At 46.9% G+C, this 24,616-nt stretch overlaps 2 protein-coding genes across 2 annotated transcripts in view; one reads left to right on the top strand and one right to left on the bottom strand.

Moving 5' to 3' along the window:
• ALK (ALK receptor tyrosine kinase) overlaps positions 1-24,616 on the bottom strand; it is a 752,296-nt gene that overhangs the window by 57,072 nt on the left and 670,608 nt on the right. Inside the window, 1 exon segment of the mRNA XM_050754032.1 lies at positions 8,825-8,987. Coding sequence (XP_050609989.1) covers positions 8,825-8,987 — 163 coding nt within the window.
• Positions 1-24,616, top strand: part of LOC126933840 (protein FAM136A-like) — an 879,973-nt gene that overhangs the window by 227,555 nt on the left and 627,802 nt on the right. The gene's annotated exons all lie outside the window — the stretch shown is intronic.

Here is a 24,616-nt window from a genome sequence, read left to right as displayed (position 1 = left end):
ACAGCAGTGTGGATGGGCCCCAACTCTGACCTGCTCGCTTCCCCAGGTTTCTGGGGCCTGGTCAGGCTGCATAAAAAAGTCATCTCCACCTGAAGATGTGGTTTGCTTGGAAAAGTTCTGCCCAAGACGAAGTCCTCAACCTCCCCACTCCCGCTGTGGCTGAGTGGTGAGCATCATGCTGCCCATTCCTTTTGGCATCATTTGCATAGTCATTTGCATCAACCATGCATTATGAATCATTCTGGACTCTTTCGTATGTTTAAATTTAGCCAATTTATTATATTTTAGACATTGTTTGTTCCTGACTCCTTTTACCCTTCCTAAGCCTTCTTTGCTATTTTTCCCACCCTGCTCCCCTCAACCACCTTTGAAAGCCAGCCCCATCTATGTCTTGACCTAGTTCTTGATGGTGAGCTGGGATGGAAAAAGCCCTGGGCTCCAAGTCATCTGCTGGTTCTTGTCCCTGTTCTTTTGACTGTGTGACCTGAGGCAACATGGTCCATGTCTCAGAGCCTCAACTTCCACTACTGAGGAAGAAAATGAAGACAAGAACCCCTGCTCTCATGGGCATACAAAACGAATCTGAGAAGACTGCAAACCCATGCAAAGCACAGGGCGAGACCGGGGCTGGGGTCAGCTTTCTAGATTCCAAAGCAGACAGTAGAGCTTGGTGAGCAGGTGTCCGTGGCTGGGTTGTACTTTCCTGGGTAGTGGCCTCAGCCCCACATTTCCAACCCAGATGAGAGGCTGGCTTAAAGTCAGGGGGAGCAGGCAGCTGCCTGCCTGAATTTATTGCAGGGGTCCTAGAAGGAGTAGCTCCCTCATCAGTCCCCTGAAGCCTAAAATTCCACCATTAGAGCTTCACTGCTCTGGAAGCTTCTAGTTGCTACTACAGGGCTGATTGCCTTCGGAGTGGGATGTGCCACAGGTAGAAAAGCAAGGGCTTGAATGCAGACAGACCTGGATCCAAATCCCAGCTCTGCCACTCAGGGCCAGGAGTAGGCTGAGCCCAGCGAGGTGCCTCCCTCCCAGGGAGGACCTTGCACTCTATTGACCCTGAGAGGAAGCACCTCCTTAAATTTTCTGCCCAAGGTGCTTTGCTTACCTCTCCCTGGTCCTGACCCTGCCAGTGTTACTCACTAGCTGTGTGACCTTGGGTAGGTTATTTACCCTCTCTGAGCCCAGATTCCTCATGTATAAAAAGGGGATAATAATACCTACCTTGGAGGGCTGTTATGAGAATTAAATGAGATGATGCTTATAAGGGACCTACTTCAGAGCCCAGAGGATAGCCAGTGAGTGACAAATGGCAGCTGCTGTCATCCTGTGCCCCCATGGGTGAGTCTGTCCACTCCTTCTCCGGGGGTGACTTCTGGGATGCAGAAGGGGACCAAGTGGGTGAACCAGGGCATGGCCAAGGGGCCTTGGGGTCAAGGCTGTTTAGTTTCACCCAGAGCCCACTTCTGTGTAAAGCACAGGGCAGCCTTAGCACTTCTGAAGCCTTAGCACTTCTCCTGCACCCTGTGAATCACGTTACACAAACTCATGCTACGATAATAGCCTCAGCCTGCCTCTTCGAAGCTTTCTCCCCATCCCTTGTAAACAATTTATTTTTGATGGTTGAGAAACAACAAGAAATTAATATACCTGCCACTCAAGTGGGGAAAATGACTCACAGTGATTCCAATTTACTGGAAATTACAAGATACTGCTCTCGACGAGCTGATGCTGTAATTTTTTTGTTTTTCCTCATCTAAATCCATGTCCCCTGGTCAGAAGAGATGTTTATTGGGTTTGTGTTTTGTATTATTGACTGCGAGCCATTGTTACCTGATGTAATTGAGTTGTGAATCTCTTTTAAATAAAGAATTAGCAGCAAATCAAAGTGACTGCCTGCCGGATCCTGAAATGAGAGCACAGCTGGTGTGTAGCACAATCACAGTGTCCACACCCACATGGGGGATCCTGGGGGAGAGAGCGGACTCCCACTCAGAAAAACGGAAGCGCCCCATTCCTTCCTGGCACACCCTCCGGAGGAGCGGGAGAGCAGCACCTTGCTGTGGGCTCTGCCTTTAACTCCCCATGGGATCCTGGGCAAGGTCCTTTTCTCTCCTGTTTCTCAGTTTCCTCATGTGTGAAATCAGGATGGTGAGGTCTGTCCTGCCCACCCTGCAGGGTTATTGTGATAACACATGATGCGTGTGAGTGTGGATGGAGATTGGACAGCGGGAGATTTCTGATCAGGTATATAGTGTTACATAGTATATAGTTGTATTATCCAGATAGGGGTCAGGGTTGAAGGGCTCAATTGTGGAGGCAGATGCTTTTCAGTGGGGCCGGCCCAGGTTCCACTCTTGTGGTGTCAATGAGCAAGATTCATGCTCTGTTTCTCCCTCAGCACCTTCCTGGCCAGTGTAGCCCTAAGTGCCTCGAAACACCTGAGCTTGCAGGGACTTCAGTGACCTCTCTCCATAACTTCTCGCTCTGCAGATGGAGCCTCTGGAGAGGAGGGAAGACAACTTTCTAAGTCACATGGAGCATTGGTGGTGGAGGTTGAACTCAAACTTAATTCTGCCTGCAGCCCATGCATCTTTGCCTAATTCCTCCATCTCTGACATTCCCTGGTCTGTGCCCTTTACAGCGATGGCTATCCATACAATTACTTTGGCAATTAATCATGCCTGTGACATCTCTCCTACTATTGTCTAGAGCTTGATTGGCATTGTGGACTGTTATTAAACTTTTCTGTCCTGTGGTCTTTCTAGAGACTATGAGGCTCCAGAGTCTCAGGCCTTTTCTACCAGTCTAGTCAGTGCCTGGAACACAGTAGGGCTCCATGGTTCAGTGCCTGGCACACAGCAGGAGTGTTATGGCTCAGTGCCTGATGTACGGTAGGACTTCATGGCTCAGTGTCCTGTACACAGTTGGGGCTGTATGGCTTAGTGCCCTGCACACAGCCGGGCTTCATGGCTCAGTGCCCTGCACACAGTTGGGGCTGTATGGCTCAGTGCCCTGCACATAGCCGGGCTTCATGGCTCAGTCCCTGCACACAGTAGGGGCTTTATGGTTTAGTGCCCTGCACACAGTTAGGGCTGTATGGCTCAGTGCCCTGCACACAGTAGAGGCTCCATGGCTCAGTGCCCTGCACACAGGGCTGTATGGCTCAGTGCCCTGCACACAGTAGGGGCTCCATAGCTCAGTGTCTTGCACACAGTAGGGGCTCCATAGCTCAGTGCCCTGCACACAGTAGGGGCTCCATGGCTCAGTGCCCTGCACACAGTAGGGGCTGTATGGCTCAGTGCCCTGCACACAGTAGGGGCTCCATGGCTCAGTGCCCTGCACACAGTTAGGGCTGTATGGCTCAGTGCCCTGCACACAGTAGGGGCTCCATGGCTCAGTGCCCTGCACACAGTTAGGGCTGTATGGCTCAGTGCCCTGCACACAGTAGGGGCTCCATGGCTCAGTGCCCTGCACACAGTAGGGGCTCCATGGCTCAGTGCCCTGCACACAGTAGGGGCTGTATGGCTCAGTGCCCTGCACACAGTAGGGGCTCCATGGCTCAGTGCCCTGCACACAGTTGGGGCTCCATGGCTCAGTGCCCTGCACACAGTTGGGGCTCCATGGCTCACTGCCCTGCACATAGTAGGGGCTCTATGGCTCAGTGCCCTGCACACAGTAGGGCTCCATGGCTATTTGTGGAGTTGAATGATGGTGTTATCTGGCTGCACACGCTGGTGCCCCAGGTAAGGAAATGAGTGCCATTGGTAGAGACCATCAGGAACGGCTGTGGTCCAGGTCAGCTGGCTCCAGCTGGGACCTGGGGCCTCTTGTCGGTTATGTCTGAAGAGCAGGTGAGCTGTGTGAGGACTGCCATCAGGAGCAATGGGCTATGCTTGACAAATGGTGTTGTATGCAATCTGTGTGTGTGTGGTAGTGGGTGGGGAGGAGGTGGGGGCAGGACTGCAGGCAGAGAAGGATGCTGGTCCTAGACAGGTAGGAAGGCAGGTGGGCTGGAGGGGGAGAGAGGGATGAAGGAGGGGAGAAGTCAGGGAGAGAGAGGGGGTGGGCTGGGCTAAGTGCTGGTGCCTCTGCCTGGGGCAGACCACCCGTGGGCTCTCACTGAGTCCCCCGACAGACCTCTCAGAGCTGGGTTGTGCCATCGTCTGTCTCCATTTCGTGACAACACTGAGGATGCTGTCCCCCTCCCCAGCACAAACCCCATAATCCACGTTCTTCTTGTGGCACTGCAGTGGCCTCCCACGCTCCCATCCGCTCCAGCCACCCACCCGCTAGACACCATGGTCACTCAGCACCAGCGCCCAGAGGCCCCCTGATCAGGGCCTCTCGCTGCTGCCCTAGCCTTGCCCGTCCTCAGCCATGCACGTGGGAGAGTGGCTGCGCTCCTTGTCCTCGCTTCCTCAGCCCACGCCAGAGTGTGGATGTAGTCTCAGCGTTGTCCCCGACTCCACATTCACTCAGTCCTCAACTTACGCTGATCCCAGCTCCTGAACACCTCTGGGCCTGTCCCCTGCACCTAACCCTGTCCTGGCTTAGTCCTTTTGACCCTGGCCTGAGTGACAGTGACTCCCTTCCATCGGCTCTCCCCACCTCCAGGCCGTTTCTCTCACTTCCAACCTCACGCTGTCACCAGGGGGACTAAGAGGCATTTGGGGGTAACACTGAAGCCCCAGGACCTGGCCTTGCTGCCTCCAGCCTCGGCTCCCCCAGGCCAGCTTTGCCCGACTTCTCATCAGCAGTACCAACTTCTTGTGCTCACTGCAGGCTCTGGCCACCCGCTTCTTTGTAGACAATGCTTAGGGCCTTCGAACTTAACCCAGGTGCCCATCTCCTGGCAGGAGCCATTCACAAGCTCAGCTGGGCGCAGTGCCTTTCCCCGGCCTCCACAGCAGCACCTTGTGTAAACCTCCACTGTGGTTCTCTCTACACCCCATGGAGATGCCTGTGCACACACCACCACACCATTGGCAGCAGTGCCTCTGGGGCAGGGCTGGATTTTAATCACCTTTGCACACTTGGTGTCAGGCACGGCATCCTAATGGAAGCTTACTATGGTTCCCTGAGATCTGCAGAGCAGGGGGAAAATGAAGCTCAGGAACCTGGACACACGGACTGCATCACCTGTCAGAGGAAGTGGTAAGTCCAGGGCAGGGAAAGCAAGACATGGTGGGTGGAGGAGATGCGGGTTCCAGGGCTGCACCCAAGCCCCCATGCCAGCCTGCTGTCTCCTCCTGCCTGCCCTGCCCCCCGCTTCCTCTCCCTCTTTCTGGGCCTCTTCCTTTGGGGAGGTGGGCAAAGCTATAGAGGGTGGGAGGTGGGCCCAGGATAAGTTACCAGCTAAGAGTGGGGGTGTTTCCAACTGTGTACATCCTGGAGGATGCCCCAGGCAGTGGTGGTCGCCCTTTGGCATGAAGCTGGGGCTTGGCCGCATTTGCTCCCTTCCCTTCATCTCCCCAGCAGTGGGCAGAGAAGTCAGCGGAGTGGTCCTAGTGCCAGGCCTCGGTGGCAGCCACGCCTCCAGGATGGGTGGGTTCACTAGGGCTCGGCTCCCACCTTTCTGTGTCCAAGCACCTTTTTCTCACGTCCTCTGGTGCGTCTTGTGTTTTTTTCAACAGATGAACTGTACTTATTAAATAGCAATAACTACTATGGAGAAAAAGTCTTCCAGAGAAAGGGTGCTGACTTCTCGGTCATATTCTGACTTGGGGACATTTTGAAGTGGTCTAAAAATCAAATCATTAACTGCCTGCTTCTTAGATTACTAAGTTATGTGACCAGTAGAGTCAGGTCATCTAAGACCTGAGTCTCTGCCAAGGCCAAGGAGGAGGTGAGGGTCAGGAATATCTGTAAGAGCCCTTATTTAGTTAAAACACAAGTATTCAAAAACAACAATGACTGGCCGGGTGTGGTGGCTCACATCTATAATCCCAGCACTTTGGGAGGCCAAGGCAGGAGGATCACTTGAGGCCAGGAGTTTGAGACCAGCCTGGCCAACATGGTGAAACCCTGTCTCTACTAAAATTACAAAAATTAGCTCATGCCTGTAATTGCAGCTACTCGAGAGGCTGAGGTAGGAGAACTGCTTGCACCTGGGAGGCGGAGGTTGCAGTGAGCTGAGGTGGCACCACTGCCCTCCAGCCTGGGCAACAGAGCACGACTCTGTCTCAAAAACAGCAGTGACAAAAACCCCAACGGAGTGGCTTTTGGTTTTGGTTCTTCCATTTTGATATAGTCCTATCTTAGGCCAGACCAAAATGTCTCCTTTACTAATTTGGACACTTCAAACTGGCTGCTTCAACAGAGGCAAAATTGCCAGACAGTGCTGAGGCCCGGAGCTGGCCTCAGTCTCAATATTTCTAAGAGATGAGTGGAGACGGCTTTCTGATTTTGGCTGGGATTCTATCAACGCGCTGTGGAAATACTGTGGCACTTCATGCAGATCAGAAACCTGACTTGACTTAGATACGGCTGTGATTAATGATAAATGGGAAAATGAATTAATTATTATTTAATAAGTGTAGTTCATCTGGCAGTCCAAATTTTTCCGAACACAGGGCTCATCCGAGGAAGTCAAAGAGATGTCTTTGGAGACAGGAAAAGTCAGACACTAACGCGTATGGGGTGGGTGTGTCTGGAAACCCTGCCTGGCTGCTGCCTGCTGCTGGATAGCAGCGTTGCTTCAGCTGATTTCTCCGCCCGTGGGCCAGGGAGCACCCACCATGTGTAAGCATTGTGCCAGGCACTGTATATCACCTTTACAGCCCCTGCCTCTCACAGATGGGGAATCAGAGTCTCAAGAGATTAACTGACCCGTGCAAGTTTGGAAGTGAGCTTGATTCACACTGTCTCGGGGGAACACAGCCCAAGAGAATCCCCAGGCAAGAGATCTCCTGACAGTGTGCCTGACAGTGTGTCCCCCTCTGGGGCACAGGGAGCAGGGGAATTCTGGCCAAGCTGGCATTAGAGTTGCCCTGGGCAGGGGTAGGACAATGGACTCTTCTGGGGGCTTACTGTTGGGGTTCCTGTGCACCTCGCAGCTGCTCTGCTTTCTCCTTCGTATTGCTTTTTGTATATGGGGTATGTTGGCCAATATCCCTTCAGGAGGCTGGGCCCCTCTCATAGCCTCTCATTTCCAGAGGCTTCCAGGAGGTGGGTGGTGGGCGATTCCTATGCCCTCTTTCCTTTCCTGTCCCTTCTGCCCTCTGCATGCCTCCCAGAGTCCAGGCATAGGCTTTAGTAGAAAGACTTAGAGCCAGGGCGCCCTGGGTTTGAATCCCAGCTGCATCACCGACTGTGCAGCCTTACATGTGTTGCTAAGCTCCTCCGACTCCAGGGTCCTCACATGGAAACATGGGAACACCAACAATAATGCCACCCACCCTATGCTAAAGCAGGAGCAACACCTGTGGGTCCTTAGCAAGTATTCATCTCCTCCTCTCCAGGAGTCCTTTCCTCCCTGACCCGGCCCCACGGAGGCTTGGCTCAGCAGGAAGGGGAGGTCTGGCTTGCTCGTTGTAGCAGGGCCAGGGGTGGTCTGGTGTCTTCCGGGATATTTACTGGGGGTGTGTGGGCACTGTAGCAGCTAATCTGATTGTAGCCCAATCTTGTTACAGCATTTCTGCCCGGAGTGCCATTTAAAAAGCACTTAGGGCTGTCCCCGTAACACATTTACCCTGAGGCCCCAGGGATGGGGCTGCCACAGGAAATGTTAACCTGGAGAGAGAAAACAGGGCAACTTGAGAAGCCCCTCTCCTTCCCAGGAGGCCCAGGATGTGGTGGATGCTGGAGGCTGCGGGAAGGGGAGGGGCGCTCATTTCCCATTGTTTCCGCCCCCGGAGGACATCGCTCCCACAAGGCATAGTGGTTCTGCTTTCCTTTTAACCTGCCCTGCCATGCTCCGTGGAGGGGCTGCATGAGGTGCTGCCCCAGATCTCTGGAGGTGGAGGCTGCTTCTGGATGTGTAACTGTGGGTAGGCTCCTGACTCTCTGAGCCTCAGTGTCCTCATTTGTAAAATGAGGATGGCAGCACTGGCCTCGCCTAGTCATAGAGCTCATTTAGGGGCTACCCAGTTTTATCTAAGTCCAAGACTTGATCAAGCTAAGAGGTTCTAAAAGGCTGCATCGACATCAACTTGTTAGAACTGTCAGTTCTCAGCGCCCACTCCAGACCTGCAGAACCAGAAGCTCCAGGAGGGGCTCTTGCAATCAGGGTCTCCACCAGGCCTCCAATCTTACCATTAGCTTCCTTTGATGCCATGGCCTCAAAGTGCTCAAGTGGAGCTGGATCTCCTTGAGCCTGGCCCTGCTCTAAGGGAATGCTGGGGGCTGGGGTGGGTAGGGTTGGGGCTGGGAGGAGCATTCCAGCACAGTTTGCTCTGCTTACCAACAGTGAAGGCCCAGGAAAGGAGGTGCAAGGATAAGAGTTTCAGTTTCAGGTGCATTGTGTTTCTGTTTCCCAAACATTTTACATGCATGCCTCATTTGAAGAGCATTAAGCAATATTCAATGAACAGGCCACCATAATTATCCTTATTAGCAATAATTCTGAAGCTAGCTCATGCATGCATACCACCTCCAGCAAGAGCCTGTGAGTTTCTTGAGGACAAAGGACACATCTTCTTTTGTTGCCATATTTCACTATCCCAAATCTCCCCATCTCCAACCTCTACACCCCACTATGGGCCTGAGTCTGTGGCCTTTGAACCTTGGCACGCCTGGGCACCCCAGGAGCATGTACCCGTAGGCAAGACTCCAGGCCTCTTCAGGAGGGGTGCTCTGCCCTCCCCTCCCCCTCTCCCATACGCACCTGTAGGTGTCGGTGGCTGGCACCTTCCAGATCTGGATGCCCTTCAGGGGGCCCTCGCTTCCCACCTCCACGCTCAGGTTGGAGTTCTGGTAGGCGTTGTTGCACTGCGCCTGGGTGGGACCATGGGGTCCGCTGGCCCCACATGTGGTGAACAGCCAATGAACTGTGGCACAAGAGGAGAGGCAGTCACTCATGTGGCCAGGCCCTCCCTCCCCCAGTGGGCCTTCCTGGGTGACCTCTGAGATGTCTGCTCCATGGCCCCAAACCCTCCATCCAAGATGGTACCAAGGTCGGGGCAAGAAACACCAATCAGCCATCAAACTGGAAACTTCCGTAGAAAGTCTACTAGGTACCAGACCCTGAGTCAGAGACAAAGATGGAGCAGACTTAAGATGGACCCTGGCCTTAAGAAGCTTACAGGCTTCTATGAGAGACCCAAAGGGATGCAACCAACAAAAATACAGGACAGCAAGAACAACAAGCCACAGGAAGGCCCAGCCAACACTGCGCTTGGGGAGTTCCAGGAAGGGGAGAAAGCCCCTGCAGGTGGGACAAGTGTGGGCAGCACCTGGGTCTTCTCCCAGGGTCTCACTGAGCCTAGCACGGTGCTGGGCAAACAACAGGTGCTCAATCTGTGCTATTATTGACTGCAACTAACCTGCTCCCAAAGGCTTAGCATTGCATATAGGAGCCTCTTAGCTTGGAGACAATTGAAAAAGAGAATTGAAAGCTCTGTGATGCTACATTGGCCCAGGGACCCAGGCCGGTGGCGGGGGCAGGAAGCCCTGCACTCCCGGGCCATGGCTTGGCCTGCCTGTCAGGCACTCCCTAACAGACCTGCAGCAAGGCAAGGCAGGGCTCAGGCTCCTTATTAAAACCAGCTTGTATTCGGAAATGCAATGAAAGCAGCTTTCAGGCTCTCTATGCAACAGAGTATAAGAAATGGAAAAACAGGTCAAATTTGTCTTTGGTGCATGCTCCTCCTTTTCCCAGCCCCCCTCACCCACTTCCTGGTGTTCTGTGTCCCACCCAATGTCCTTAGGTGGCCTTCTGGGGGCGACACAAGAACACTCAGCACAAACTGCCCCCCCACCCACCATGGGCCATTTCCTTTCAAACTTTCTATCTTTGAGCCAGACCAAACCTTGGGGAGTTGTCAGATCTCATATTGGCCAGAATTCTAACATTTTTACAACCTATAAAAACCTTTAAAGAGGTGTTGTTGATAAACTACTTTTACTTAAAATACAAAAATCTTATAAGATTGCAGAAATTCCCTTAAAAGAGAGATTAAGTTCAAGTCTAAGGAAAATGATGGAAACATTAATTTGGGTGTGCATAATTTTGCTCACTAAAACAAAGTGAAAACATTTCTGAAGACTGCACTAATTTAGTGATGCAAATATGAAAGCTTAACTTGGGTCGCTGATTATAAGCAATAGAATGAGACTGCTGTGGGCAGAGTTGCTAATCTGAAAACTGGGTCAGTTGTGGTAGGTTTTTGTCATGCTGCCCCTGGCCTGGAGTCTGGGAGATGGAAGTTCTGGGTGGGGTTGTAATGCATATGCTACTCAACATGGAGTCCTCAACACTTTTCTGGGCTTTTTTTTTTTTTTTTTTTTTTTGGCAAAGGAAGATGTTGATTTCTATTTGGTTTCTGAATGGTCATTTCAAGGGCTAGAAGGTAATGGAGCCATTCACTTTGGGTGTGAATGAATGATTGTTAGTTTTCTGATTTTTTGTTTGTTTGTTTGACACAGGGTCTCAGTCTTGCTGGGGCTGAGGGCTGTGGGGCAATCATGGCTCACTGCAGTCTCGAGTTTCTGGGCTGAAGCAATCTTCCTGCCTCAGCCTCCTGAGTAGCTGGGACTACAGATCCACGCCACCAAGCCCAGCTAATTTTTAAAACTTTTTATTGAGATGGGGGTCTCACTCTGTCACCCAGGCTGGAGTGCAGTGACACAATCATAGCTCACTGCAGCCTTGAAGTCCTGGGCTCAAGTGATCCTCCTGCCTCAGCCTCCCACAGTACTGGGATTATGGGCATGAATCACCATGCCTAGACTCTATTTTTATTATAAAGAGGGCAAATTTGCTAATTCAGACTCTTTATAAAGGCATTTTTAGCAGAGCTAGTTAGGCCAGTTGCCCTTTTACCCACTCCTGTGCCCAAAATATATATGTGGGCTGTGCTACGTCACCACGTGAGGGGTGATGTGGAAACAACACAGACTTTGAAAGCAGCATGAACACCAGGGTCTGGGGGCAGCTTCATCATTTATTGATTAGGGGATCTTGATCTAGTTCCTTTGTCTGTAAAGGAGGTTGGATTGGCATATTAAAAAAAAGCAAGGGGGTAGGAAAGTTTGCTGCCAAGTCCCAAACTCTAAAAATGTGACTGTATCCTTGACTCCTGCCTGTATCCAAGGCTGGTGCTGTCCTGGACAGCAGGACATGTGGCCAGGGGAGTTTCTGTGAATATGGATCCCGTGCCAACAGCACCTGGGAATTTAAAGTCAGTGGGTTGGAAAAGACCCCTCATTGCCAAGACAATCCTAAGCCAAAAGAACAAAGCTGGAGGCATCACGCTACCTGACTTCAAACTATACTACAAGGCTACAGTAACCAAAACAGCATGGTACTGGTACCAAAACAGAGATATAGACCATGGAACAGAAAAGAGCCCTCAGAAATAATACCACACATCTACAGATCAGAGCCATCTGATCTTTGACAAACTTGACAAAAACAAGAAATGGGGAAAGGATTCCCTATTTAATAAATGGTGCTGGGAAAATTGGCTAGCCATAAGTAGAAAGCTGAAACTGGATCCTTTCCTTACTCCTTATACAAGAATTAATTCAAGATGGATTAGAGACTTAAATGTTAGACCTAAAACCGTAAAAACCCTAGAAGAAAACCTAGGTAATACCATACAGGACATAGACATGGGCAAGGACTCCATGTCTAAAACACCAAAAGCAACGGCAACAAAAGCCAAAATTGACAAATGGGATCTAATTAAACTAAAGAGCTTCTGCACAGCAAAAGAAACTACCATCAGAGTGAACAGGCAACTTACAGAATGGGAGAAAATTTTTACAAACTACTCATCTCATCTAGAACCTACAAAGAACTCAATCAAATTTACAGAAAAAAAACAAAGAACCCCATCAAGAAGTGGGAAAAGGATATGAACAGACACTTCTCAAAAGAAGACATTCATACAGCCAACAGACACATGAAAAAATGCTCATCATCACTCGCCATCAGAGAAATGCAAATCAAAACCACAATGAGATACCATCTCACACCAGTTAGAATGGCAATCATTAAAAAATCAGGAAACGCCGGGCGCGGTGGCTCACGCCTGTAATCCCAGCACTTTGGGAGGCCGAGACGGGCGGATCACGAGGTCAGGAGATCGAGACCATCCTGGCTAACACGGTGAAACCCCGTCTCTACTAAAAAAATAATACAAAAAACTAGCCGGGCGAGGTGGCGGCGCCTGTAGTCCCAGCTACTCGGGAGGCTGAGGCAGGAGAATGGCGGGAACCCAGGAGGCGGAGTTTGCAGTGAGCTGAGATCCGGCCACTGCACTCCAGCCTGGGCGACTGAGCGAGACTCCGTCTCAAAAAAAAAAAAAAAAAAAAAAAAAATTCAGGAAACAACAGGTGCTGGAGAGGATGTGGAGAAATAGGAACATTTTTACACTGTTGGTGGGACTGTAAACTAGTTCAACCATTGTGGAAAACAGTGTGGCGATTCCTCAAGGATCTAAAACTAGAAATACCATTTGACCCAGCCATCTCATTACTGGGTATATACCCAAAGGATTATAAGTCATGCTGCTATAAAGACACATGCACACGTATGTTTATTGTGACACTATTCACAATAGCAAAGACTTGGAATCAACCCAAATGTCCATCAGTAACAGACTGGATTAAGAAAATGTGGCACATATACATCATGGAATACTATGCAGCCATAAAAAAGGATGAGTTCATGTCCTTTGTAGTGACATGGATGCAACTGGAAACCATCATTCTCAGCAAACTATCAGAAGAACAGAAAACCAAATACCGCATGTTCTCACTGATAGGTGGGAATTGAACAATGAGATCACTTGGACACAGGAAGGGGAACATCACATACCGGGTCCTATTGTGGGGAGGAGGTAGGGGTAGGGATAGCATTAGGAGATATACCTAATGTAAATGATGAGTTAATGGGTGCAGCACACCAACATGGCACATGTATACATATGTAACAAACCTATATTTAAAGTATAATAATAATTTAAAAAATTAAACAAATCATTACAAAATAAAAAGGCATTTCACAGTGAAAAAAAATAATAAAGTCAGTGGGTTGGGGAGGAGGATGGGGACAGGAAGAAAAATAAAGCCTCAGAAAAGAAGTTGGGAAATCCACTCCTCTCCTTATCTATAGTTCCTTGAAACCTGTTCTGCAGACCCAGGCTTTCCTTACAGCAAGTAGCCTGTTTCTGAATGGTCATTTCAAGGACTAGAAGGTAATGGAGCCATTCACACAATGGGTGTGAGGGTGGTCTTATCAATCACAGGGCAGAAGCGTGGCAGTTCAGTTAGTTAATTCAACCCTGAAAATGAGAGAATACATGTATCTATATTACATAGCTAGCTAGCTATGGTCTGACTGTGTCCCCACCCAAATCTCATCTTGAATTGTAGTTCCCATAATCCTCATGTGTCATGGGAGGGACCAGATGGAGATAATTGAATCATGGGGGAAGTTTTCCCCATACTGTTCTCATGATAGTGAGTGAGTTCTCACAAGATCTGATGGTTTTATAAGGGGCTTCCCCCTTCACTAGACACTCATTTTTCTCCTTCCTGCCATCATGTGAAGAAGGATATGTTTTGCTTCCCCTTCAGCCATAATTGTAAGTTTCCTGAGGCCTCTCCAGCCATGCTGAACTGTGAGTCAATTAAACCTCTTTCCTTTATAAATTAGCCAGTCTCAGACATGTCTTTATTAGCAGCATGAGAATGGACTAATACATATATGAATACATATTCTCCCTCTCTATATAAATACATATATATATGTGTGTGTGTATATATATATTATTATTTTTTTCTTCTCAATAGTGTGCTAGGGAAGATATCTAAAGGTATGGGCTTGGCACACTACCTGAGCATCTCACCCTCAGTAGGAACCACTTAAGCCTAGGTTAAGATTATTCTAAGGGTTCTGAAATATTCCCAGAGATGCTGGGCTTCTACTTCTGACAAGGTGAGACATCTGCTGAGGGAGCAAGAGGGGCTTAGGCTTTGGCTTCAGATAGGCTGTTTTCTCGTTCTGGATTTTGCTGCTGGCCAGCTGTGAGACATAAGGTAGATTGTACAACCTCTCTAAGCCTCAGTCTTTTAAATCTGAACAATTGGAGACTGTAAGACATACCACTTAGACTTTCTGTGAGAATTAGGTGATGACCTAGGCAAAGTGCTTAGCACAACATTCAGCACTAGAGATGCACAATGACTACGGTTTAAAACGTGTGTAACTTTGTATTCAAGTTTTCACTGTGGGAAGCAGATATCCAATCTCAAAATTTATGTCCTCCATTTCATAAAGGAGGGACTCCAGGGTCATTTCTCAGTAAAAGGGACCTGTATTTTCCCAATTCAGTGGACATACATTAGTCTCCAGTGGTTTCCATACACAAAATTTTGTTTTGATTTTCAGTGATTTCAGATGGATGGGCCTAGAGAGGCAACATTTTCTAAAGTGGATCCCGTGGGAAGAGAGGATTTGCCATCCTGTATCAGAGCCATGATTTATCTTGCCAGAATTCTGTTGCTCCCAGCAGCCTCCAAGGCATGGTGGTCCTCCTTGCCTCGGATGGCTCTGATCCTCATAAATCTGCCCAGAGTTGCTTGGAATCAATTTATGATTTCCACCGGCACCGCCTCTGGGGGTATGGAGTTTCTGACTTTATTGCTCATTGTACGAGGGCTGTCCTGCTTCTCGTGTGTGGGCTTGTCCTGCTCTAGCTTCATTCTGCTGGTTCCCTTTGTCCTTACTGTCTGCAATCCTGTAGTCATCAGAGAATGTCACAGCACAGTGGGACCTTGCAGATCTCTGAATTCAGTGTTTTCCAAACCACCTGAGGACCTTTCACATACGGATTCTAGGGCCCTGGAGATTCAAATTCAGTAGATCCTGGGTGGGGATGAGAAGGCAATACTTGAAATATGTAAAAAACATTCTCAAGAGAATCTAATACTCAACGAGACTTGTACATTAGTCTTACATACCTCATTGTCCAGGTGGAGAGACAGCATGCTAGGGAGCAGCAGTGACTTTTCTGAGCCTATCAGTACTGGAGAAAGAACCAGAATTGAGGGTTCCTCCTTCTCTGTCCAAGGGTCCTTTGGGGGTGATTAAACCCTTCCCAGATTTCTGCCTTGAAGACTTCCAAGCCTTGTCAAATTGTCCCTACATGAGTCCCTGATCCACCTTGTCTTTTTCAGAACCTTACTTAATACCAGAATCTGATTTTCATGATTGACCCATCAGAGCTGTGGGTACCTGTGACTTTGCATAAGGGGACTCTTGTTATTCTGTTTTGTTTATAGTGTCTCTCTGAAGCTGCTCCATACACTATTGACCTCTCTTAGCTGCGCACTGGACTGAGGCTTGCCGGGGACAGACTCTCATTATTTCCACATCCTTGCCCAAGGGGTAGGCTCTTGCCTTAAGCAGGAAGAATCTGGCAGGTACTTCAGGCAGGGTAGACACGAGATCAGCTCTATGCCAAGACAGGTTGAGTCAGAACCATGAGGGGACAGGTAGATCCTAGGTTGATTTTCAAAAGTGTTGCTGAAGTGGAAGGCAATGGGCACAACTTTGTGGATCAAAGTGAGCAGGTCTGAAACCCGAGAGGCAAGAGAATTAGCAAGAGTGGTTCCAGGGGACAGGAGGAGTCAAGGTGAGCCTTGATCCCCAGGTAGAAGCTGTGTGCTTCCTGACTTGCTTTGTCCTTCTTCCTGGGTAAGGAGTTGGGGTGGGAGGCTGTACCTCAGGCACCTGAGAGGTAATCTCCACTCACGAAAGGGGCGAGAACCTCTCAGTGTTTACTGTGCACCTAATATAGGCCAGTCACTGCGCTTTCACACATGCATGAAATGCGTTATGCTTGCTGCAACTTTGTAGTGCTACAAGTGGAGTTACAGTATTCCCTCTAAAAATCAGGAAATTCAAGTTCAGAGGAGTTGAGTGACTGGTCTGCAGCGTACGAAGTAGATAACTGGTTAAGCCAGGAACTAAATGTAGATCTTCTGAGTCCAAGTTCAAGGCTTGAAAAGGGGCTTGGCTCCCCAGGAAATTCCTAGGAAACACTTCTGAGTGTTTGCTTGTTTTTTCTTTTGAAATCCCTGAGCCTGGGGCTCAGTTCTAGCCAGGACAGACCATATCAAGGTTGCTCAGGCCCAGAGAGTAGGCAGGCCACTAGGAGGGGACAGGTGAGAGTGTGGTCAGTGTACTGAGGTGAGTGACACTCCATCCCAGAAAGTCCCGCAGTGGCCCCTGCAGTCGCTTAGCCTAGCAGAGCGTGGGCTGTGCAGGGTCAAAGGTATCAGCCAAGGAGAGAAGGTACTCAGGGTGAGGCGCTGGTCCCCAGAGAGGACCTGGGAGCAAGGCAGTGCCATAAGGGAAACCTAGTAACTGGAGTGTTTACAAGGTCATTAGAAAGAGACATTAGAAAGAGAGACTGTGTCATAAGCAATAGGACAAAAATCTCAGTTTTTGGAGAGAAGATCATCACAGTGAGACTAGCAATGAGGCTGGCTAGATGCCGAGCAGATAATCTAAGGGTCCTCATATCTCCCCTGCTGAGGGTCTGCCTTGGTCCCTGAAGCCCTATGGAGCTGTAGGAGGATCGAATGGTCTCCAGGGAGGATCTGGGATGGGGGGCAGAGGAAGGAGGTCACCTGCCTCTTTCCTCTTCTCTCAAACAAACAAACAAACCTAGTTTATGAATACTCATTTATGAAAGAAAAAAAAAAGAACTGCCTTATCTCTTTCTTACACATACCACATACTGGAAACATAGTTTAATACTCATTCACATCTAAACTGCATAAAGAGCCCACAAATATCAAAATACTGATTGGTTATAGACAGTTGGGTACAGAAAAGTCTATTAAGCACTGGGTTTCATTTTAAGTACATTGCAGCACCCTCCAAGAAGAAACAAATCAATTAGTAATAAACAGTACACCGCTAAAAAAATAGGCTAGACAGTGGTTGTCCTGGTTTTATTACTGTTGCTAAGCCATCTCATCTGCTCAATTCAATGCAAAGAAATAAAGCATAATACAAAGGAAAGTAAGTTCTCGATCATCACTATGAATCACAGCAGTAAGGATCTGCCTCAGTTTGGAGGCCTGTGTGTATTGCACCACAGAAGAGTGCTCATTGCCTCATGTGGATCATTTGTACAATTTTTATTCAGATCCATGGCATTGAATTTCATCCACATCCACTGAACTAAATGCCATGGATGCTGTGGCATACAGAATCATCTTGATGGGCACCCTAGGTCTCAGTAAATAAAAATCATGACCAAAATCCAGGCACATATAATAATTCACCCATTTCTTTACCAAAATCCAGGCAAATATAATAATTCACCCATTTCTTTTTTTGAGACAAAGTCTTGCTCTATCACCAAGGCTGAAGTACAGCAGCACGACCTTGGCTCACTGCAACCTCCACCTCCTGGGCTCAAGCAATCCTACCACCTCAGACTCCAGAGCAGCTGGGACCACAGGCACATGCCACCATGCTCAGCTAAATTTTAAATTTTCTGTAGAGATGAGGTCTCACTGTATTACCCAGACTGGTCTTGAACTCATGGGCTCAAGTGATCCATGGCCTTCCAAAGTGCTGGCATTACAGGCATGAGCCACCACGCCTGGCCTCCATATTTTCTCTTTTTGAAGAAACTGGGCTATTTGACCTGCAGCATTTCCATGAGTCTGAATTTTGCTGAATCCTTCTCCATGGTGCAGTTCAACGTGTTCCCTGTCCTGCAAATTGCTGACTAGATCCTTTTGCAAGACTACAGGTCATGTTCTTTCATCAGGAGATACTTTGTGTCTGATTATTGGTCTCTTTTTTCATGTTAGCACTTATCAAACAAAGCTCAATGCTTAGACGCATTTATTTATTGCAAGTTGCAAAATATGTTATTCTACTTATTTACCTCTTTTCTCATACATTAGTTGGAATATATTTATAAAATGATGTTCCCCCAATCTACTATTTGGGTTACTGAGTAATATTGTTCATGTAGAAAATGCAGAATAAATGTTCAATTCTTTCTCCTTACGTATACATTTCAAGATACTGAATTGGTTCTCTATCATCCTCTGAAGCTGGTCAATTAACTGTACATCATTATGAATCCATGAATTTAAACATATTTTTGAGTTTTAATTAATCACTATTACTATCCTCTGAAAGCTCAAATGATCACATCTTTGGTCAGTGGTAGCCTCCCGGGTCCTTTTGATATGACCCTAGTAGACTTTTAAAGCTTCTTTGCTATATGATATGACAAAATATTTCTTCTCTAGACCTGGAATCAACCATTTCCTCAAAAGCCCTAATTTCTTTTAGTGGGAAAAAATGTATTTTAAGTACATATTCTGGGTGCTATGGAGGTTTTTTGCTACTGGGTTGGTAATTGTCTCTATTTTTTTGAGTGAACAGAGTTAGGAAATATATATATGTGCATGCATATATGTATATCAGTATAAACATACATCTATACGAAATACACATACATATGTATATGACAAGGTACATCATGAGTTCATATTGATATTTCCAACTCAAATTCAGGATGACAGGACTTTTTATTTAACCTCGTCTATATCGTATCTGCATTTCTTTTTTCACACGGAGAACCATGTCTCTCAGGAACACATGTGATAGTCGAATTAGAATATCTTGTAATTATTCATTTACTTTACCTCTCCTTACACACAGTATTAGAGTCACAATGCTTTACTACTACCACCATTACTAATATAAAAATCGAGAGCACTCAGCTTTTTTTGTGTGGATGTTCTTTCCATTCTCCCGTGATTTTGTGTAGCATACTATGCATAGCTGCCCTGGGCAGATAGCCATTATATATGCTTCTCTTTCCTCTTTATCCCTTACTTAGTCATAGTTCTGTAAGAATTTATATTTATTGCTCACATCAGTCATTATGTTGCTATTTCTCTAGTCATTTTTGTTGTCTGAAGCTTGTTTTAAAGTAAATTCCTTAGAAAGGGGTCACTGGAGAAATATTCCTTGAATTATTTGGGTGTTGATATTTTTCCCTAGAGTATCTTAAAGATTCTACTCTATTTTCTTGTTATACAAAGTGTTGCTGTCAAAAACTCTGGTAATTTTAAATTTCTTTCTCTAATAAGTCACTTGCTATTTTGCTTAGGTGTTGAAAGTATTTTTTTTTTCTTTTTATTTAAAGTCCAGCAATTTTACTAGAATATACATTGGTACCACTCATTCTGGGTCAATATTCTTAGGTATGCAGTGCGCTCTTTTAGTAAGTAGCTTCAACAAGCATATTTTCCTGGAGGTATACTTTTAAGTATTTTGTTTTGTTCCAGTTATTCGGTTTTCTTCTTCAGGTCTTTCTATTATTTGTATGTTGGATCTTCATGTGTATTCTAGTAAAATTGCTGGACTTCAAATAAAAAGAAAAAAAAAATACTTTGGGCACCTAAGCAAAATAGCAAGTGACTTATTGAAAAGAAAATGTAAAATTATCAGAGTTTTTGACAGCAACACTTTATATAACAAGAAGATAGAGTCTTTGATGTGTGTTATCCTCTCCATTTTTAAAAATGTCCTCTTTTTAACTTCTGTTTCTTGTAAGGCATAAACTGTTGTGTTTATCGGCTTTTTGTTCCTTCCCCTTAATAGGTTAGCCTTCATTTTTGAAAATAGTTTTTCTTTTATTGCAAATTCTTTTCTGAGTTCTAGCACCACATTTCTGAGTTTTTCTTACACTGACTTATGTTATTTTTCATGTCTTGTATCATTGTTTTAGTGTCTGTTAGCTCATTTTAAAAAATAACAGAAGGTTGGATTCTGACTCATCCAATAAGCATGTCTTTCTGGCATGATTTTATTTTCTGTAGGTTTGTTATTCTGCCCTCTGTGTCCTGTTTTGTTTTCTTATTTTAATTTTGAATGACATTTGATCTCGATGCTCTTCTGTTATTACGTATTTTTATGTGAGATTAGTTTTCCTGAATTTTTAGGGTGCAGGAGCTTTTTTATTTCACAGAACTCCTTCTACTCCTTTTTTTAAATACGGTGTTCAAAAATATGACAGTTTGGCCAGGTGTGGTGGCTCATGCCTATAATCCCAGCACTTTGGGAGGCTGAGGCAGGTGAATCACCTGAGGTCAGGAGTTCGAGACCAGACTGGCCAACATGGTAAAACTGTTTCTACTAAAAATACAAAAATTAGCTGGGTGTGGTGTGGGTGCCTGTAATCCCAGCTACTCAGGAGGCTGAGGCAGATGAATCACCTGAATCCAGGAGGCTGAGATTGCAGCGAGCTCAGATCATGCCACTGCACTCCAGCTTGGGTGACAGAGGGAGACTCTGCCTCAAAAAAAAAAAAAAAAAAAAAAGAGGCAGTTTGCTTTCTAAGGTTTCTGTTTCTTTCCTTTACTTTTATCTGGACATTCTCTTATTTATTTATTCTCTATTATCCCTTTCCTACTCAATACTGATTTTACCCCCAGAACTTTCTTCTCTAAGTGGGCCCTTTCCTGGAATGAGGTTTGCTGGCCAGGCTGCTCCAGCCCCTTCAGATCCGACTGTGGTACTCACGGTCGCCTGCACTGGGCAAAGCTGCTCCCACTTTCAGAGGCTGCTCTCAGACTGGCTTTCTGTAATTTCTAGCAACTATCTCTTGGTTATTTAGGGGTTCTCCTGCTCTCAGGCCTGTTTCTTTCCTGTCTTATATCTCGTACAGATGCTGATACCATGCAGGTCTTTTGGTTGTTGGAGCTTTGACCTATCTCACTTGCATTTTGAAGTTTTAGGGGAATGCCTTATCTTCACATTTTGCTGTCAATGTTGTTCATGGGTTTTCAGTTTTGATATATGGTTGTTCTGTGTTTACCTAGGGATTTGGAAAGATTAAAAAAAACTATGCTGTTACCACCATCACTGCCCTCTTCCCAGAATCCTGGAAGCATTTTTTAAATGTAGAAATCATTTGAGCTCATTTGCTATGGTGAGCCCCTGTATGCTGTCTATCTGTCAGAGCCCTCACCTGAGTTTCTATTCCTGGACTGCAGGCTTGTTTTCTGGATTTCACCTCAGGGACACCTCCAGTGACCATGGTCTCGAACCTGCCATTACATTATGCTCTGCCTATTTTCAATACAGTCCACTAAGTATAATTTAACCTTCTCTTGATAGTGCTACCCAGACTTAATGAGTTGTTTAGGGCTATTTGACTCATCACTAAATGGCCTCAGGCATAAATATTTTATAGTGACGCTCTGTCTCTCCTGGCAGGTGTCTCTCCACTACAGCGTGTCCACCCATGTTTAATTTTATTTTACCTCCAAGCTCAGGTGAGGGCATGAGAGTGGCCCTACCCCTCTTCATGTATCAGGCTAAGGGGCAGTTAACTACAGAAAACCTTTATGTCACAGTTTTGGGACATATTTATATTTTGGCATTTATATTTGGTGGATGGTGGAAGGTACTGGAAGTCTAACTTCAGATAAAAGGAGGTTATCATGATTCTGAATGAACAGGGTTGAGAATGTTGAGGCTTTCAATTTCAATGGACAATTTATGGTACATTTCTGTAGCATCTCTGTCCTCCAGTAAGTCTAGCTCCTTACAACCACGATAGGTCACTAGACAGGGAAGAAAGAAACACTGACTTTTGTCTCATACGTCATGCAATCATATAGAAAAGTTAAGCAATTGGCCAGTGATTGCAAAGCAAACCTGGGGCTAAGGAAGGGCACATCACCTTTTCTCTTTCTACAACACAAACTGTTTCAGTTGATGAATTTTCCATGCTGTTCTTCCAGCTTGTTTCTCAGAGTGAATTTATTTGCGTGCATGTGCATGTACCTGTGCACACACATGTGTGCTTGTACACATACTTACACATATGCTTGCGTGTGCACCTGTGAGCACCTGCCCATGTGTGCCTGTGTGCACGCACCCACCCTGTTCATTCAGGCAAAGCATTCTCTCTGGTTCTTTTTGGATGATGAGAAGTTAGGGGTGGTGACAATAACAATGATCACACCAGCCCTGTCTTTTACTAGATATGCTCACACACATGATCTCATTTTTACTTTTACATTGTTGTTTCCTTTGCTCCAGACACAGTTCCTCTAGACAGGCGGACTGCCCGATAATGCTGAAGTATCCCATGGAACAAAGACCAGAGGCCCATCTCCCTCCCTACTGGAAGGCAGACATCCCTTCTTGGAGAGGGACTTCCAAGTGAGCTTACCCCCATCAACAGGGCAGCAAGCTGGGGCTGTCTAGATAAAAGCTGCTTTCAGGGCTGAATTACCCTAAACAGCTCTGACACCCAGCGATCTGCAGGAGATTTTAATGGCTCCTGTGATGGCTGATGTATTGTGTTCTCAGCCACCCCCTGCTCCCCAAGGGAAAGTCAGGAACACAAGGGAGAAGAGAAAGGTCATGGGAAAAACACTATCCTGAAAGCAGAGCTGTAAAAATTAAGTTAAGGGAGGCCTCAGGGCTAATTTGGTTATTTCTAACTTGGCTTCAGGCCAGAGTCGGGCCAATAAAGTGTCTGATATCGAGCTGGGTGCTGTGGACTCACCCATCTGCAGGTTACGCATAATGGATTTGGTTTTGAGGCTTAAGTGGGAAGTGGTTGGTGGTTTAAATACCAGCTCTGCCACACTGAAGCCCAAAGGGTCACGGACTTCTGCCTTGTCCATTCTTGTCTGCAGATGGGAAAGATTTAATCTAGTGCATCACCATAGGGGTTACATGATTAGGACTCATGGCCTTCTGTTGTAAGGTTCACTGGCACCTAAAAGAGAGGCAAACGTGTGGGAAGCCCCAGCCCCTCACTCCTTTATTCTAAGTCATTCCTGCTCGTTGTTTGGTTCTCATGATGACTGAAATCTCTACAAGGCCCTTGGGAAATACCTCTGACAGATGAGCAGACAGAGGAGAAGGCAGCCCAACTGGCTAGGGGATTTGGAGCTAGAAAGATGTCCCGACTTCCAGGTCTAGGTCCCAGATCCTCTAAAATGAATTGGAGGACTGAGACACACATGAGAAGATATGATATCTAAATTTCAAGGGTAGAAAAGAAAGCAGTGGGGAAGCATTAGGACCAAAGACTAGACCAAGGAGAGAAGGCAAAGTGTGTAAGACTAGAAGACTAGAAAAAAGAAGGGAAAAGATGCTTCCCTCCTATTTTTGTCTGTAATGCAGTCATGGTGGCTGGAGATGTGGCAGCCACTTTGCAACCATGAGGCAACAAGCATGAGGAAAATGCCAAGAGGCTCTCAGAGATGTGAGTCTTGACATTATTGGGCTCTGGATAATGACAATAGTCACTTCTAGGGCCACTGAATTAACATCAGCAGTCACCTATGAAATAATTTTGGTTGTAGGACTGGAGTAGTCCTTGGACTCCCAGCCATTGGCTGGATCTTCAACCTCAATGAAGCCTCCCAGAATCAAGATCTCCCAGCTACTTGCAATGAAACAACACTGACAAGAGAATCCTTCTGCTGTCTCTCAAACAGCAGTGCCAGCTTGGATTGGGACCAACTTTCCCGTGCTTCTCAGACACTGCACGTGGCCTTCTATCTGACTTCTTTGGTGAAGAGCCAGGCACCCAGGTCACTCCCCCGGCCTAGTCTGCTCAGCCAAGGCATGCTCCCCTACTCCACCCTCAACCCACCCTCTGCTGTGTCTCAGTGCACTTCACCGTCAAGGCCTTCAGAGCTTTGGGTGTTGCAGGGATATTGTGGAAGGCCTTAAAGATTTCCCCAGGTCACACCAGCCTAGAGTAAGAAGTAGGATCCTAATATTAGTAGCCAGTAGCATATTCCTGATTCTGCTCCCACATCCTTGAAGGAACCTGAAGTTTTTTCCCTCGAGACTTCATTGTTGGGGCTCGCATTCACACACGTGTGCTCAGCCACCATCACCCCTGCCCTCTTGACCTGCTTTATTATTTTCACAGCACATCCCTCTGAAATGATGCCATCTGTACACTAGATTGCTCTCTGCATTAGCATGTATACTCTATAAAGAGTAGGCCTTGTCTGCTTTGTTCACTGCTTTGTGTCCAGGGCCTAGAACAGTGCTAGTCACAGAAAGGGTGGCTAATAAATTTTTGTTAAATGAAAAACAAAACCAAAGCAACATGAAATAGAAGGAAGAGAGTAGCCCAAACGTCATCTCCAAACCCACCTGAGTGGTCAGAAGGAGGTGATCATGCACGCATGGGGTACAGTGAGTGGGTGGTGAGACACTTTTGATCCTTTGGGGCTCCTATTCTAGCATTAGAATGCTTAAGATGGACGAACCAGAGTGTTTTTGTTAGTGTAAGTGGATGTTTGCTGAAAGGCCTTTTGTTTTGTCTCTTACCCATGATTGGAAAGTGTTGGGATTCTGAGGAGCTGGCACACACTCTCACATACTCTGTTGAACACACACAAGCACACACACCAGCCC

Source organism: Macaca thibetana, chromosome 13 (assembly GCF_024542745.1).
Source record: "Macaca thibetana thibetana isolate TM-01 chromosome 13, ASM2454274v1, whole genome shotgun sequence".
NCBI lineage: Eukaryota > Metazoa > Chordata > Mammalia > Primates > Cercopithecidae > Macaca > Macaca thibetana.
Note: the sequence above shows the minus strand (reverse complement) of the source record. Positions and strands in the feature narration are given on the sequence as shown.